We start from the raw sequence: 17,112 nt of genomic DNA, 5'->3' as shown, positions 1-17,112 counted from the left end.
TGCTTCATCTATAGCCACTTGTGTGTCTTCATCTCTGCTTTTATATAACAGGTATTTTGTATTTCATTGTACTTCCATCGGACACGACTTTACAACCAGTAAACCAGTCTTTTGCTTGTGGGTTCCAGTTCTCTATTTCGGTTGTGTAGACAATGACAAGCCGGTTTTGAAGTTTTGAGAAATCGTACAAAGCGTATCCTCTGTATATCATGGATTACAACATACAAGTAGCAATACAGTACTGTTCTTGCTGGCTACTTGCTTTTCATTACGGTTTTGTTATTTGTTATGCCCATTTATAAAATGCGTCAACATGTTAAACACATTTCACAGTTCTCTTACTCCTTTTGTGCAAATATAACCATGTGATGTTCCTTCATATTACTTATTAAGCATGCCCACAGCTAATATCAGCTAATACCATGTATCCATAACAGACATCGAGAAACATAGAGGTCGAGGTTCGTAACATAACATCAAGTCATGTGGAAAAAATGAGTACACCCTGTGGCTAAGGAACTCCAGTAACTCCTGAAACGCTGCTCACCAAAAGGTGAAATACGGTAAAACCTTCACCCTACTGTGTTGCCTGCGGTCTGATATTAAAGCCAGGATATAAAAAAAATCACCATGGCATTTGGTACACCGCTTTAGTGGACTGCCAAGCACATTTCTGAAAGATTGTAACCAAAACATCTTTTCAAGGGGACTTGCCAACTAATGTGTGCAATGTTTATTTGGAAGGGACAGCGACGTATGTTCATGGACATATAATAAATGGAAATGAATATGTCGCATTTAGCGCCTACAAAGCATAAAACCATAGCATACAATGTAGTAAAGTATTTTTTGTGGCATGCATTGCAGATGCAAACAAATGGCGGACATGTTTGTTTATACCACACACAAAGGTCTCTCTGCAGGCTGCAATAGTGACATCCACAGATGATTGGGATCAGCAATGAAAGTATCGGCATATACCAATCACATATTTTTCCAAACATCTATCATCGCTATTTGTCTCATAAGATATAACTGTATTACATGTATGTTCTGGGGACATACTGTACATAAATAATGTACAGTAAAGTGTGTTTGGAGATATCAGAGATGACTTACAATGTCATACATCAACAGATCTTGGAGTGATTGACAAAGGTTGGAAACCACAGAACCCCCAGTTAATGGTTGATGAAGGCAGATACCTGCGAGTATCGTTCTTTTTTTACAGAATGTGGTACTAGGTTGTTAATTTGTCTGTGAATGAAGTAAAGTTCACTGTTGGGTTATTTAACTGTGCTGCCTTTGTGGACTTTGTGTTCCTCGCCACTTGGTGAAGGGGAGTGTAGCTCCTAGTTAAATGGATATGGTTGCATCTCCTTCATGACTTACTTAATGGTGTTGTTACCCATGGGACAGAATGGTTGCTTTGTTCTCGTGTGCCAACGGAACATAACACACCAGGACTAATATGATGGACGGCCACAGCAACTGCATGTGTTGATTGCGGGAAGTAGTTTTGTTTTGTTTTTTTCATTGTTACTGTCTGTCACACTGGCATGCCATCTCAGCATCGTATGTGCATGACGGTCTATGGGAGTTACAGTTAGTGGCCATTGATTATCTCGAGACCGAGAGAGTGGGGGCTTGGAAGGAGCAGCTGTGTTTTGACACCCCTGGTCATTTACTATCAGAGCAATAAGCAGATTACAGTCCAACCTGCCCGAGTGTGCATGAGTGTGCCATGTAAAGCAGCTGTTACCGTGACCCACTTAGGGAAGGCTTTTTGCAGTCTAACTATATCATGTTATCAAATGCTCAAGGGCAAATGTCTGGAAAACAATTTTTTACTTTCCGGCTTTTTCTTCTCGAACATGACACGTAACGTCTCCCCGCATAATAAGTGTGTCCGGCTTGCTATCCTGCGCATGCGATCATACTTTATTTCATTTTGGTGCTTGTGATTTAACTGATTTATTGTTTAATCTCACCTAAGAATCTCTGAGAAAAGTCCTCCCCTTGAAGTATGTCCACACGGAATCGTTCCTTGTTTTTTTGGCATTGGTGGGATTAGTGAATAGATGCATGCAGACATGAACCTGTCAACACTGTGAAAATGATGTAATACACAAGGCACACCTGTGACACTGTAAACAGCCACGCTGATGGAACTGTGTGAGAGCAGAACGAAAGCATGCACATAAGTCGGTCATCTTAGGCTTGTTTAGACTGACGACAAAGGGGAATTACCTCTGCCAATCATTTTGGAGTATAAAACAACCGTATATCAGGACGATATGACTTCGGTGTGTCATAGTCGGATATTATGTTGGCGTGTCAGCTTTATGACAGTGACGGGGGCGCTGATGTCTGCATTTTCAGAAATGATCAACAAGCTGGTGTTTTCATATATATTCCCGCTCCTCACCTTGCCCTCCCAACTCAACTGATGTTAATATCAGCCTAAACACAATGATGGCTAATTTTATGAGAATGCGGTGCAATGATCGGCTTGCAGCAGTCAACTTGGTGAGCAACCAAAGACACTATTGACTATTCAGCTTGTTAGCTTCATTGGTTGCTAGTGACCAATAACGAGTTAAAAGAAAGTAGTATTGGAGTTGGAACCAATTTACCGTTAGAACAGTCACTTTTTCTTATGATGTGATATTACAAGAGTGGATTTTGTTGGAAGGTACGCATCATTAAATTCTAGAGGGTTTTGCAGAAGGTGTCGCCTCGACGCAACCAATGTCCAGAATGTCCTGTATGAGTCGAATGCTTTGATGCTCAAATAATTTGTATGGTTTGAGAAATGTGGAAGGAGCTGATCACCGGAATAATGATACATACTATTTTTCTACCTAGTCTTTATATGTAGTTAGTGTAGGTAAATCACACACGTGTTTATTAAGCATATGTTTTCCCAGTGCTCTCCTTCCTTTGTTAGAAAAATAACATATCCCACAAGGCCACAGCTCTGTGGAATAAGGCCTGACTCAGAACACACGGAACCTTTGGGAGACTGACATCACCCTCAGGTACAGAGATGCTCTCCACCCGCAATGCGTAGTTACCAAACGAACTGTTTAAGGGGCAGATCTGTCACATCTTAATGTATCGCTGCAATGGGACAACCATCTCATTGAGGTGTTTGCGTTTATAGCAATCAAAGGCTCTGTGTGTGTGTTTTTTTTTTTTGTTTGTTTGTATTCCGCTTGTGCGCTATGACATCTGACTACAGCGAATGACTCATCAAAACTGGAGTCAGTAAAAGGAATCAAGTTTCCCATCGCTAATACACTGAGAGGTGTAATGGGACTGCTGCTTCTTCCCAAGCTTGTTGTTGCCGTGAAGTGTGCATATCAAGTTGCTACCGGAGGAAATTACCTCAATGAGTGCATTGTGTTGTGGTGTCAGTGTTGGAAGTCGAGTTCACATCTACGGTATGTTCCTCTTGACATGGTGGTGGTAGTGCCATGGTCTGGGGTGGCATGAAACATGAATGCACTGTGGCATTTTGAAGCAGAGCATCAATCCCCTCCCTCGGGAAACTGAGCCTCAAGGCACTTTTCCATGATAAACACCCCGAACACGCCTCCGAGGCATCTGAAGGTGGAGACCTGAAACGAGTTGAGCACTTCTAGTAGCTTCTAGTAGACGTCCATGCCCACAAGTTCACTGGCAAACGTTTTAACCATCATGGCTGTATCACGGTATACTTCCATCCAAGCTGTACACTCGGTTTCATTTTGAAGGTCAATTTAATTATATAGCACATTACCAACACTTCAACTACCCAAAGTACTGTACAGCGGCCAATAAAACACAAAATGACTAAAACAGTACAATCAATAATGATTGTAGTCCAAGCGGCAAGTAATGGATGAACAAGTCAATACCATGTTCAAAGATGGCCAGGTAAGGTTTCACTTTCAACTGTCTACAATGTTGAAAAAACACGCCATAAAAACATGCCAATGTTTTTTTTTACCTGTGCTTGGCAGTATGAGGATAATGGGCCCAGTACACTGTCAACGGCATCCAAAAGAGCTGGGTGCCAAAAATAAGAGTGTCTTGTATTTACAGTAGTCTTCCTGCTTGTTATATGGCTGCCGGCTTTTGTGAGATTATGTTATGCATTCTTGTTTCCTTTGGAAAGTCCTATATAAATTCTTCTTCTTGTTGTTATTATTTGTCTGAAACTTGCAAATCTAAGTCATTTCTCTGACATAAAGATTACACAATGAGTACACACACACACAGAGTGGGCTGTGGATCTTTCGTGATAATCAAGATGTCATGATACTTCTTAGTTTTGCCCATCTTTTGGTGTATTTGTTTGAATATTTTTTTGCTTAGAAGATTTCTTATTGTTTAGATCAGTGGTCTCAAACTTGCGGCCGCGGGCCAAATGCGGCCCGTGAGGCGCTAGTTTGAGGCCCCACCTTGATACCAAAGTTTAATGTTGAAATGACAGCTTAAAGCTGTGTGCACACCGGACACAATTAACATGATTTTGCCCCGCCCATACTGTTACCCTACCCTGTTACCCTACTGTTAATACTGTACATTTGAATCTGAAAAAAAAAAATTTCTCTACCAACTGTATGTGGTTTCCTACGTTTTACTTATTTGCTTTTTTATTATTATTTTATTTATTGATTGATTTATTGTCTTTATTCTTAATTTGTTGGTTTTTTTTTTATCTTATTTTGTGTATAGAAAAATAAAAAAATAAGATATTTGAGAACAGTGGAATGTTTTATCAGATATTTTGGTGTGGAAAACCGGAACCAAAGTACTGAAAAAGTGTAGGGTATAGCAGAAGCAAAAGCATTGAAGATTTTTTTTATTGATTTTTTTTCCAGTTTTGGGTTTTTTTTTTAGTAAAACCTGATGCGGCCCGGCTTCACCCAGAACCTAGCTCCGGTGGCCCCCAGGTAAATTGAGTTTGAGACCCCTGGTTTAGATGATACTTTCACACAACAATTGAAGCAAGGATCAATCCAAGGTAGAATTGCGGTTTAAGAGTGGTTACACAGTGACGGCAGAATGCTTTTATCTGGCAGTGCTCACAGATGAGTCGTAGTGAGTGCGTGACTGAGAACATGAACAACAGGAATGATTGCAAATCAGTTGTTGGCATACACTATGTACTGTACAGAAAGCTTTCTATACTGTCTTGGAGACTCATTTATCCATCCGTTCGTTTTCTATATACAGGCTTGTGGGTAGCCTATCACAGCTGAGCGAGAGGCGGGGGTATTATGGTCAGCGGTCAATGGCGGGGGCATGCATAGACAACCAACCATTCATATACCCACATTCACACCCGTGGGTGCTGAGCCTAACATGCGTGGGTTTGGCACAGAAGGAAGCTGATTAACCCGGTAAACCGCACACCCAAAATGTGATTCAGTGTCAACAAGACAATTTTTCTTTAAAACCTTAAAAAAAATTGGATGACACCAGGTGTCATAAATTAGGAGTACAAGATTAAACATCACTGCTTACGTTATTGCGTCTTCATTTAAAAAGACTAATAAGGAAATTGACACTGTTAACCTTATTAAGAATACAATATTCATCAGTCACTGCAGGGCTACCAAGTACAATAGGTAGCATCTCTGGTTGGACGTACATCTCTTGACAGACAGAAATAGAACTGCAGACACACACACACACACAACCTCCATGTTTTCCTTGCATACACAGTATGACACAGCCTCATGTGGGTGTTTGAAGGCGTGGTTACAGCGGTCATGTTTCCCACCTCTCATCTCGCCATCTGACTGACCTTGTTGTGTAAGCATAAATCATAGCATCCCCCACCCTCCCTCCTCACGCTCACAAATACTTACCACTCCAATACATGCCATGTTATTCTGAGTAAAAAGAAATCCAATTATGAAAAACTGCAAATGTATACGCCTGACTCACAACACATATAAATGTGAAGACCCAAAATGAAGATGCGACTGCTCCTTCCCTCTGATGGATGGATAGACTGTGTGTTTGCATTAAATATGCAGCATCAAAGTGGAGTGTACTGCCTTTGAACTGTCAGACTTACTCTTTTCATTAATTTATTCATCACGATGGAGCGCTTCTCTGCCTTTTCTTTCAACCTTTCTTCTTGTGTGCCTCTCATCGTTATGTTTCTACTTGTGGGTTTCTTCTTAGGTTTTGTATTAAGGTTGTCTTCATCTACACTGACTTTGACATTGACTGTGGTATTTTAATAATCGTGCTATTGTTGACTAAAAGTTTTGTGTGTTTGTGTGTGCAGGCGTTTAAACCAGTGGTGGGGAAGAGCCTGTTGTCATCAGTAACAGCGGTGGAATTCTTATTAGATCGACGGCTGGACTTCCTCTCCGATCAATCGTCCTACCAACCATACCAGGTAATTCATTCAAATGCAGCAGATACTGTTAGCGGACTGATTGTGTGATGATAGCCTCACAGCGCTTGACAATGGAAATGCACAAAGAACACAATGTCTGCAACCGTACTGAACTGGAAATCACCTTGAATTTTAATATTTCAGCATTCCAATAAATCTTTAAATAGCTTTGGGAGCGTTTCAGCATTACGGCGGGGGTGTCAAGCTCCTCTTCACTGAGAGCCGTATTGCAAATGAACAACAATCAGTCAACTGAAGCGTATTATTTTGTATTTTCAATTAGTGTAATGGACACATTCAGTACTTTGTCCAAATAGTGAACATTTAATGACGTCCATATCGTGCCCGTAGTGACCCAAGAAGTGTCGTTCTGTAACATTGCCGGATTAGCCATTATATTGTACTCTTTGTGTTGTATTAGTATGAATTCTAATATGAATGATAAGCCTAGCTTAGACTTACCTTTCTTTTCTGCAATCAGAGCTTGTTTTCTGGAGTTGAACATCTTCCAAACGGAGGAATTAATTAATTAAAGCTAGGAGTGATGACTTGTGTTACAAGTGACACATCGGGACCAAATAATGCTAGTGGTGGCGTCGATGCATAACCACGTGGGAACAATGGACGCCGCACATACTAGACGTGACAGTACATGTAAATAAGTCTGTTGTGAGAGTAGAGGGGTCGTTTTGTGCCAGTGTGCACCATTTTTGATTACCAATTGCACACAAAGACTGGGCAAACTAGTCTTCACGCTTTTCAAGGGTGCCATAAAAAACAAAAATTGCTACGCATTGCCAGGGCAAATTACGGGATAATGTGGAGGCAAATGCGTGTAAATGCCGCTTAAGGGTTATTGTGAAGTGCTTGTACATACATGTATGCTGTTGTGGTGCTTTTGTGCAGTTGTAAAAGTGCTTTAGGATGCTGTGTTTTTGTCCTTGGCATCAACTGCCCCCCAATGCCCTGCCCCATTTTACTATAGGGTACGTACACATTATATCAAAATACTTTTCCACCCAACACAACCCAAAGCTATAGAGTATGATATGATAGAAATGTTACTACCTGTTTTTACCTGACTGGTAATCATTTTAAACATATTCTAACATTTCCCATAAACCTTATTTGGACTCTTCATTCAAGTTTGAACATTGTTGTATTCCTATAAATGTTGAAGCCCCCTTGAGTCCCTCACATCAGCAGTGACCGCAGGAACATGAAATTAAGGAAAGTGGGAGCCTCACTCTTTTCCTGACACATTCAGGCACACACACACACACACACACACACACACACTTAAGCAGCAGGCTGGGTTGGCCCACTCAACAGTGACTTCATTGTACAGTCTATGCCAAACAGATTGTAGCCCCCTCCCTCGTCTTCCTCCCTCCAGTCTTCCTGACCAACTGGAAAAACAGAGAAGGGAGTGGCCACAGTTTCATTGCTGTGTGTGTGTGTGTGTGTGTGTGTGTGTATGCGTGCCTGACAGTGCGAGTGACTGTGAGAGTAGGACTGTTTTTACAGCTCTGATGAGTTCAAAGGTCTCTAATAGAATAGGCAGCTCTGTGTGGGGAGGGGTGATTTAGCAATGGAGGACACAGTGTGTGTGTGTGTGTGTGTGTGTGTGTGTTGCGAGCAAATGGACAGGAGGGAGAAAATACAAATTCGTACTGCTGACTCAGGGGTTTAACCAACTACATCCACACACAGTTGAGAAACAGACCCTAAAGTATCCTTTCCCCCCCTCTGTTTCTCACAGCTGTGTTCAATCAGTCAGTACACGACGAGCAACAATGTTAGCAGTAAAGGTCCATCTCATCTCTCGAACATCTGAACACATTTCAATATGATACCGCACGGTCAGTCCATTAGAAAACCATTACAGTCTAGGGTGTCTCCACGCCTGCAAACACACTCCACCTGGAAATGTCCTCATGTCCCTGCATGAATCACTGCAGCAAAGCAAAACATTGTCTATAAATGCAATGCATAAATGCACGCCGGTTGAGTGGTTAGCACGTAGACCTCAATGCTAGGAGACCAGGATTCAATTCCACCTTCGGCCATTTCTGTGTGGAGTTTGCATGTTCTCCCCGTGCATGCGTGGGTTTTCTCCGGGTACTCCGGTTTCCTCCCACATTCCAAAAAAACATGCTAGGTTAATTGTCCACTCCAAATTGTCCATAGGTATGAATGTGAGTGTGAATGGTTGTTTGTCTATATGTGCCCTGTGATTGGCTGGCCACCAGTCCAGGGTGTACCTCGCCTCTCGCCCGAAGACAGCTGGGATAGGCTCCATCATACCCCCACGACGCTATGTTTTGTGGTCAATCAGTTTCAAACTGAAACGTCGGCGATGTAACGTAGTTGTCTTCCAGTTCCAGTTGCCATTTTGTTAGCAAGCTATGATCACAAGGAGATTAGCAATACGGAAATATACAAATACATAAAGAACACAGTTGGGTATCAATAACACGACAACGAGGTAATTGCAGAGTGCATGCAAACGGAGGTAAAATCCACCCATCCAGAGTTTGGGTCGCGGAGGAAGTAACCTAAGCGGGGAAAGCCCAGGCTTTCCTCTCCCCGGCTATTTGGTCCGGCTCCTCCCGGTGGTTTCCAAGGCGTTCCCAGGGAAGTTGACAGAGACTCTATTCGACCAAGGCAAAACTGTGACATAATTTTTTTTTACATTTTACATTAACAACCGGGGTTCCAGTGTAGAGAATAGAATTCCAATTTCAAGCGGGAAAAAAATAAACCCAGGCATTGTTGCACTTAAAAAGAAGCTTTCAAATTAATTTCTACACATGTCACTCAAAATAGCCGCATCATTTCCCACCGGGAGATTGTTTATTTGAACTTGAACGTTTGTGACCACACTGTTATTATTATTTTTTTTATTACCACTCCTCTGCTTTATGCTTGCAACATATATGTGACAGAATTGTAGCGAATGCAATATCATTGCCAATGTGTTCTCCATGAATGTTTTGCTGTTTGATATAATCGGTTATGATGATAATTTGATGGACTGATTTATTTAACAAATGAGTCAGCTTGTATAGTTTCGAATCAGCGCTCGAGTTAGCATGCTGGCACGCATGTTCTTTGCCAAGTTGTTGTTCATCCATGACAACGCTGGCGTAAAAAGTGGCAAAGTCCCATTTTGTGTCGCAGAGCATTTATTGTGAGCCGTGGTGGAGATTGCACTGTTCAAGCTTCGAGCTGAGCAGGCACAAGTCATCCATGAATGTAAATCATTCATTTACTGAAACAGCTGAATGGACTGAGGGGAAACTTAGAGCGGCAGCACACTTCCACTTATTGCTACTGCATCGTAATAGATTCCAGCAGGATTCTTGAACTGTAGTTTACTTTGCTGTGGTTACCATTTAGCCTTAGCATGTTGAAATTGGTCAACCGTAAGCCAGAATAGGCAAGGTCGTTGTATTTGTCAATATCACAAGCCATCAAAACTGTACAGTAAGGTCTTAAAAAGTTTCACAGTTCATTATGGGACGTTGGTTGACCTCTGGTTGGTTGATGCTTCAAAAAAGGAACAGATAAAGAGAGTCAAAATGAAACCTTCAAACTACTGGAATTTTGGTGTAAAGAGTCTAAGGAAAAGTTTCTTTCCTGGATCGAGGTGTATGTGCAGAAGTACTGACCTTGCGGCTAATTTCCAAGCATTCATTAATCGTGGGGACATGAACCAGCAGGGAGGGACTGCAAGTGTCCAATGTCAGCATGAGGTGCAAAGGGGGAGCGGCGGGGCTGCACAGTGGTGAGGTTTCATCGGAAATGCTTAAAAATTCAGCGCAGCTCACGTTCCAGTATATAATCTGTTCTAATTGCATTGCATTTTTTAACATTATCAGAGCCGTGTACACATGAGTAAAATACCTAAAGTCACCTTTGCTAGTATTCAATGTTTATAATGCATTGCAACTCTTATGCTGCAGGGACTCAAGACGACTGCTAGCTAGCGAGCTAAGCAGTTAGCCTTCATATGATTTCTTTAAACTTAAGAAGCTAAAAGCTTACCGCTTCCACACAGAATGGGAGGAGATCTTATTTTCCATTCTATCATGCCGGATATGCTGTAGCTGACTTTGTGACTTCATTCAGTGTTAAGGTAATGCGTCAAAATTTTGTGTCATTACTGCCGCCTAGTGACCAGAATACTACATATCACTTGTATTTCATATGTTTAAGTTAATAATAGACCATAGTCAACCACAAAATGGAGAAAAACGGAACATGGTCACTGTTGGCATGCAACAGAAAGTCCACAAAGAATAGAAACAACATGGCAACACAAACAACAACTTGCCAAAACTCTAATGGCCGCCTAATTTCGGATTAACATCAACAGTCCGAATATAAACTGAATTTGACGTGCTAGCCTTACCGGCTTTAAATGGTCCACTGTTGTGTGATATGTAAGCTGACATGTCTCTTTCTGGAGGCGTCTTTAAACTTTTTAAAATGCTTCTTTTAGTAGCTATTATGTGCCAGTAAGTCTGCCGATGCTGAAGATAGACCTATGGATTGTGCCACTGAAGCCGGTGATTTTGTTAATGCATGGTAAATATCGGTCTTCTGTTAAACACACGTCATTTTACGTTTCTTTATTAGCTCAAATTAGGCTGATTTTGTATCAGAATTTATAAGAAAACATTCAGTCTAAAAATGTATGCTCACTATGGTCACCACCCCATAGTCAAAATGGTACACATGATCGCATGACATCTTGACGGCGAGATTAATAGTGGAATCAGTCCTCCGAACCGAATTGTCACATAGTGGACTACTCTAAAACCTAGTCTAGGACTCCCCTGGTTGATGCTGCATGAATGGCTTTAATTAGGGCAGGATGACAAAGTTAGTAACTGTCACTCACAGTGAAGCCCAGTGGTGAGATGATATTAATATACTGGCCTAGCGTGGAATGCTTCACTGGTAACGTGGAGATTAGTTTCAATGCTAGTCTGAATGAGATATCTATTTTAAAAGGCTGCATGAAAATTAATGGTAGTGACAGTGACGTGGCGTAATGGGCTAGCTTAAGTTGAAATATTCAGGCGGGGTACACCCTTGGACTGGTGGCCGGCCAATCACAGGGCACATATAGACAAACAACCATTCACACTCACATTCATACCTATAGGACAATTTGGAGTGTGGAATTTGGAATGTGGGAGGAAACCGGAGTACCCGGAGAAAACGCACGCATGCACGGGTAGGGGTGGAATTGAACTCCGGTCTTCTAGGTGTGTGGCCTCCGCGCTAACCACTAGACCACTGTGCAGCCTCAGATTATAGTTTCAAATTGGCTCTCCCTTAATAATAAAAAGTTTCATTAATGTTCAGTTATGTTGTTATTGACTAATTTTAAATTTGTGCGGTATATTTAAGTTTGACAAAGATGCAAGAAATCAGGAAGGGGACAAACCCCTGTAATGTTCTCTGAACCCTAACAAGATGGATCTCTATCTGGCTCTCTGTGGTCCCATGGCTTCCTTGAGATCCTTAACAAGCTCCTCCTGTGTCATTCTATGCCGATCCCCCACCTTTCTCACAATCACTCTGACCCCATGAGGTGAGGTCTTGCATGGCGTCACCAAAGCGAGGGTGATGGTTATCTTCTATTTCCTCCATTTTCCATTTATCGCACCAAGAGTGGCCTCTTTGTCATCAAGCTTCTTGCTGCAGGAAAGGGAAATCAGAAATCTTTCTGGTCGATCCAACAGGCAAGGGAGCCAATACTTTATTTCACTTAATCAAATGTGTTGCAATAAACCTAGCATGATGTAATAAGAATAAGTCAAAGTATAAGATCATAAAGTCTATTTACATGATTGATCATTTTAAAGGCAAACACCCAAACTGCAAGAGTGTACAAAAAGTATGTATTTGCTGACCTCCACAGGGCTACATTCCAGCGTGCTATTTTGAGTGTGTATGCTGGTTTTAATTTAGAAAGTAGAACACTGCATAGGGAGAGAGAGAGACTTCAGGGTAAAATGAAAGCCAGACGTCACCTAATCTCTTCTTCCTGCCGGTTGCATACTCCATGCCTTGACTTGGATCCTACAGAAAACTATTTCTCATACGTTCCTTATTCCTTTCTCAAGACAAAAGCCTCACATCACCATCCAAAATCTATTCATTCTTTATGGAGTTTAACAATACAAACACTACAATATCAGCATTGGGTATGACTGTAAATATTTTTCTATCATGTGATTCACCTGTTCTTCATTACCCTCCACGCCTGTCCAAAGCAACCCCAAATGAACTGTGTGCACCAAGCAGAAACAAAATAATAGGGCTCCCGATGTGGCGACTGTGGTTAGCTTCACGCCGTGGCACAATGCACGGGGTATTTCAATAACATGATTTGTTTTTAAGAGTACTGCATTGATACAGCCGTGCAGTCCAAGTGGTAGTATCAGACGTTGTTTTAGGAAAGCTAACAAAACGCTGCTTGTTTAGAAAGAATGCTTTGTGTTATTTAGGCTTAATTGCAGCAACAAATTTATTTCATCAATTTTGTTAAAATGTTAATTTGTAAAATCCAACTGATCTCCAGGTGTGTGCAAACTACAGTTAAATCTACATTTAAAGGAAGAATAGCTGCGGTGTATAGAAGTTGGCTCTTGCATCACTAAAAATAAAGATACAGTAAACCTCGGATATATCGGACTCGGATATATCGGAAATTCGCTCACAACGGACAGATAAAAAAGAACCGATTTTTCTGTAATGCATTTCCAATAAAAATTAATTGCATATATCAGATTTTTTATAACGGATTTCGGACAAAATCTCCAGTCCCGTTCCAATGCATTTCCATTAAATTTCCCTCGCATATATCGGATGGCCGCATCGTGGCGCTCCGATTCGCCGAATCGTGACAGGCCGCTATACGACGTCATTTGCAGCGTTTGCAGCGTTGCCTGCGCGTCCAGGTACATTGGAAACATAGTCAAGGAAGTGCCTTTTTATAACGGATAAAATCCGATTTACGCATATACCGGATATAAATCCGATATATGCGTAAAACGGCCATTTTCCGGTATACGCATATAACGGATTTCGCTTATATCGGACAAAACCAGTGGGAACAATTTAATCCGATATATCCGAGGTTTACTGTAGCGTAAAAATGATGTTTTATTTGTACAAACACCAGCAGGAGCTGAATAATTATTTCTAAACCGTGCGTTCTGTTGAATTTCAGGATGAGGTGGATGGTCAGAACCCAGTGTTGAGAGAGAATCCTCAGCTCCATGAAGAACTGAGGGGCTGGCTCAAAGACCAGAAAGTGCAGGAAATTTTTATGCAAGGTAAGTTTTTTCTAGTATGGGACAATGAAATAAAAATATCCCAATGGGAAGTCATCGCTGGATGATGAAAAGTCAAAATTCTGAGATGAAAACTCATAATTATGAGGTTAAAAAGTCATAGTTATGAGATGGGAAAAGTCTTGATTGAGATAAAAAAAATATCATAATCATATTTATTAGATAAAAGTCATAAGTATGAGATAAAAAGTCAAAATTGTGAGATACAAACAGTCTCATTTTATTAATTATGACTCTAACCAGGGTTCAATTCCACCCTCGGCCATCTCTGTGTGGAGTTTGCATGTTCTCCCCGTGCATGCGTGGGTTTTCTCCGGGTACTCCGGTTTCCTCCCACATTCCAAAAACATGCTAGGTTAATTGGCCACTCCAAATTGTCCATAGGTATGAATGTGAGTGTGAATGGTTGTTTGACTATATGTGCCCTGTGATTGGCTGGCCACCAGTCCAGGGTGTACCCTGCCTCTCGCCCGAAGACAGCTGGGATAGGCTCCAGCACCCCCCACGACCCTCGTGAGGAAAAAGCGGTAGAAAATGAATGAATGAATTTGGACATTTGATCTCAAAATGATGACTTTCTTAGCTCATAACTGCTGTATCTCGCAATTTTGACTTTTTATCTCATAATTATGACTTCCAATTGGGATATTTTTTTCAGTGCAGAAACGGGCATCCATAAAAAAGTGCTAGAATCTTTACTTTTGTTACATATGATCATTTGATTATATTTTTTTGCATGAAGAATGATGGATGGATATATTTGGATGGCAGATTAACAACTAAAGCAACTGTGCTGACTTCCAGGTCCCTATTCATTGAATGGCTACCGTGTGCGTGTGTACAGACAAGACTCGGCTACCCAGTGGTTCACTGGCATCATCACACATCACGACCTCTTTAGCCGAAACATGGTCGTTATGAATGACCAGGTACATTATTCCAAACCAGAAAAAGCTCACCTGAGAAGTATGCGGCTTTCCACTGTCGGCTTATTCTGCTCCATTTTTAGGTGCTAGAGCCTCAAAATGTGGATCCATCCATGATCCAGATGACCTTTCTAGATGACGTGGTTCATTCTCTTTTGAAAGGAGAAAATATTGGCATCACCTCCAGACGAAGGTCGCGATCTAGCCAGAACAACAACTCTTCCCATGTGAGTACACATCTGTTGACATGTGTTTCGTGTTATTAGATAAATATTGATTGTGAACTGCTCCAGATGATGTAGTAGTGTAGATGTTTGGTGTTCTTTAGATATATTTAAGGTTTGTCTTTTTGTTGTGACACCATGCATTTGATGCATATTGTTCCTTTTGTTCATCTGCTCGTCTAAATATTTGTGCTGTCTAAATATTTGATCACACATTTTCCAAAACCTTGAGCTAGACAGTCTCTGTTTTAGAATTTGATCGGAAAAAGCGCTTCCAGAGTGATTGGATGTATTTTCCCAGACAGAAGCATTCATTCATGGTGGTTACAATATGCTCATTTCATGTGATGGCTAATATGATGAAGGCCCCGCAGCCAATCACAAATGCCTTCTTATTCAGTCCAAACGCAATATGCGCTAAAAGAAAGAAATGATCAGATGAAATCCGGTTGAAACTAGATTGTGTTGGACTTTTTAAAGATCAGATCAACACGTGTTGATCCGTGGTCCGGCACATAACTAAGGAACTGCCTGTTGCTTTTCAGCCCCTCCTTTGTTGGTGGAAGTGGTATTGTAGGAGCATTCAGCTGCCTCTGAGGAGCACCAGAACCACAAGAGCCAAAGCAGATGTTATTTTTACACACAGTAAAACGTTACCAACCACACATAGACAACTGTTTTCCATTTGACCAGTAACTCCTAGCATGTAGCACTCTCCTCCTCTATGAAGAACTCACATAGCTAAACAAGCCAAAGTGCCCAATGAGCGTTTGGAGGCACGCCGTCTTTGGCCAACCAATCGAATTAAAGCCAGTTCATGTAGACTGGGGGCTCCAGTATAGCAGGAATCCCAGTGACGGTGCATGTAAACGTACTGACTGGGTCCTGACCTTTTCTTTCTTTTTCTTTTTCTGCTTCATGTTCAAGATGGCGGGAGGGAGACCTGGCGGGACCACTGGCAATACTCAGGTACTCCAACACCCACCAGATGCCCTCCTCAAACGCAAACTCATTTCAAGCGCCGAACACTCAGTCGCCACAATGTTGTATTAGTGTTAGTACTAGTACTAGTATTAGTATTTTGAGACTGTGTGATGTACTGTTAGGGAAAATCACCTACTGATTTTTTAAGTCCATAATTGTGTGCTATATTTATTCTGACAAAGGGAGCATCTTCAGATTAAGTACCATAGTTCTGGTGAGTTTTGAAGTCGATAAGAACTGCACCTCCAGCAGAGGTAGCATTGGTGGATAATTACAGGTGAACAAGACCCCCCTCCCACCACATTCAAGCAGGAAGTAGATGTATCAGTAATCTTGAGTGTACCATGAAGTGAAGGCTTTCATAAGAACGGAGCGTTCACCACAACCTGCCAATCATTGAGCAGCCTCGCAACTGGAACATGAGTTGGCAAGCTTAACCCAGGTCAACTTGTACCGGGCTCCAAAGTTGGAGATACCGATGACTACACAGGCCATGTTTTTAAGTTTTGAAGTATTTCAGCCAGACCATTTCAGAAGTCACAATAAGTTCATAGTGCTTTCATGCCTGTGATGGCCAAAAACACAAAAAGACAAAGCAAACAACGGTTGAGTTTAATACTGAAGATACTCACCGAGCTGCTGATGGTTGGTTTGTGGTCATGTTGGTCCTCACTGTGTGTTCCATTGCCTTTGCTAATTTCCTGCTCTCTTCCCTCTTCCAGAGTCATTACACACGAGCCCAAGCTAACAGCCCCCGTCCCATCATGACCTCATCAGGCCCCAATGCCAAGGCTTCCCAGGGGACCCTTGCGTCCCAGCAGCAGACTCAATCACAGCAAAGCCAGCAAACATCCAGCCAATCGCATCATTCTCCCAGTGGCAATGGACGGGAGCAGAGAGAGCAGCGGAACTGTCGCTCATCCCGGAGAAAAGGATCTGATAGTAGCGTTCCTGAGGAGGACCGGGACAGGAGAGAAGAACCGACAAGCAAAGGTAGGACACCTTCTTTCAGCGCTCATTTGGATAGTTAAGAACTGCAAAGATGGGTGATTGAATGACAGTTAAATATATGATCAGTTAAATATATCATAGCTTCCAATGAGGGTCTGGATTCTGGTTGAAGGTATTTTGGACCATTCTTCTTTCCAAAACATCCCCAGTTGAGTCAGGTTTGGTGGTTTCCAAGCATGGACAGC

General features: G+C 41.7%; 1 protein-coding gene across 4 annotated transcripts in view; it reads left to right on the top strand.

Annotated features, from left to right (window-relative positions):
- The window catches only part of jmjd1cb (jumonji domain containing 1Cb), a 98,302-nt gene that overhangs the window by 60,737 nt on the left and 20,453 nt on the right, over positions 1–17,112 (top strand). For all 4 annotated transcript variants that reach the window (XM_058061616.1, XM_058061615.1, XM_058061617.1 and 1 more), the window contains 6 exons: positions 6,293–6,406; positions 13,659–13,764; positions 14,587–14,711; positions 14,792–14,935; positions 15,860–15,901; positions 16,639–16,909. In XM_058061616.1, coding sequence (XP_057917599.1) covers positions 6,293–6,406; positions 13,659–13,764; positions 14,587–14,711; positions 14,792–14,935; positions 15,860–15,901; positions 16,639–16,909 — 802 coding nt within the window. The remainder of the gene's footprint in view (positions 1–6,292; positions 6,407–13,658; positions 13,765–14,586; positions 14,712–14,791; positions 14,936–15,859; positions 15,902–16,638; positions 16,910–17,112) is intronic.

Source organism: Doryrhamphus excisus, chromosome 22 (genome assembly GCF_030265055.1).
Source record: "Doryrhamphus excisus isolate RoL2022-K1 chromosome 22, RoL_Dexc_1.0, whole genome shotgun sequence".
In the NCBI taxonomy this organism is placed as follows: domain Eukaryota; kingdom Metazoa; phylum Chordata; class Actinopteri; order Syngnathiformes; family Syngnathidae; genus Doryrhamphus; species Doryrhamphus excisus.
This window is presented reverse-complemented; position numbering and strand designations above follow the sequence as displayed.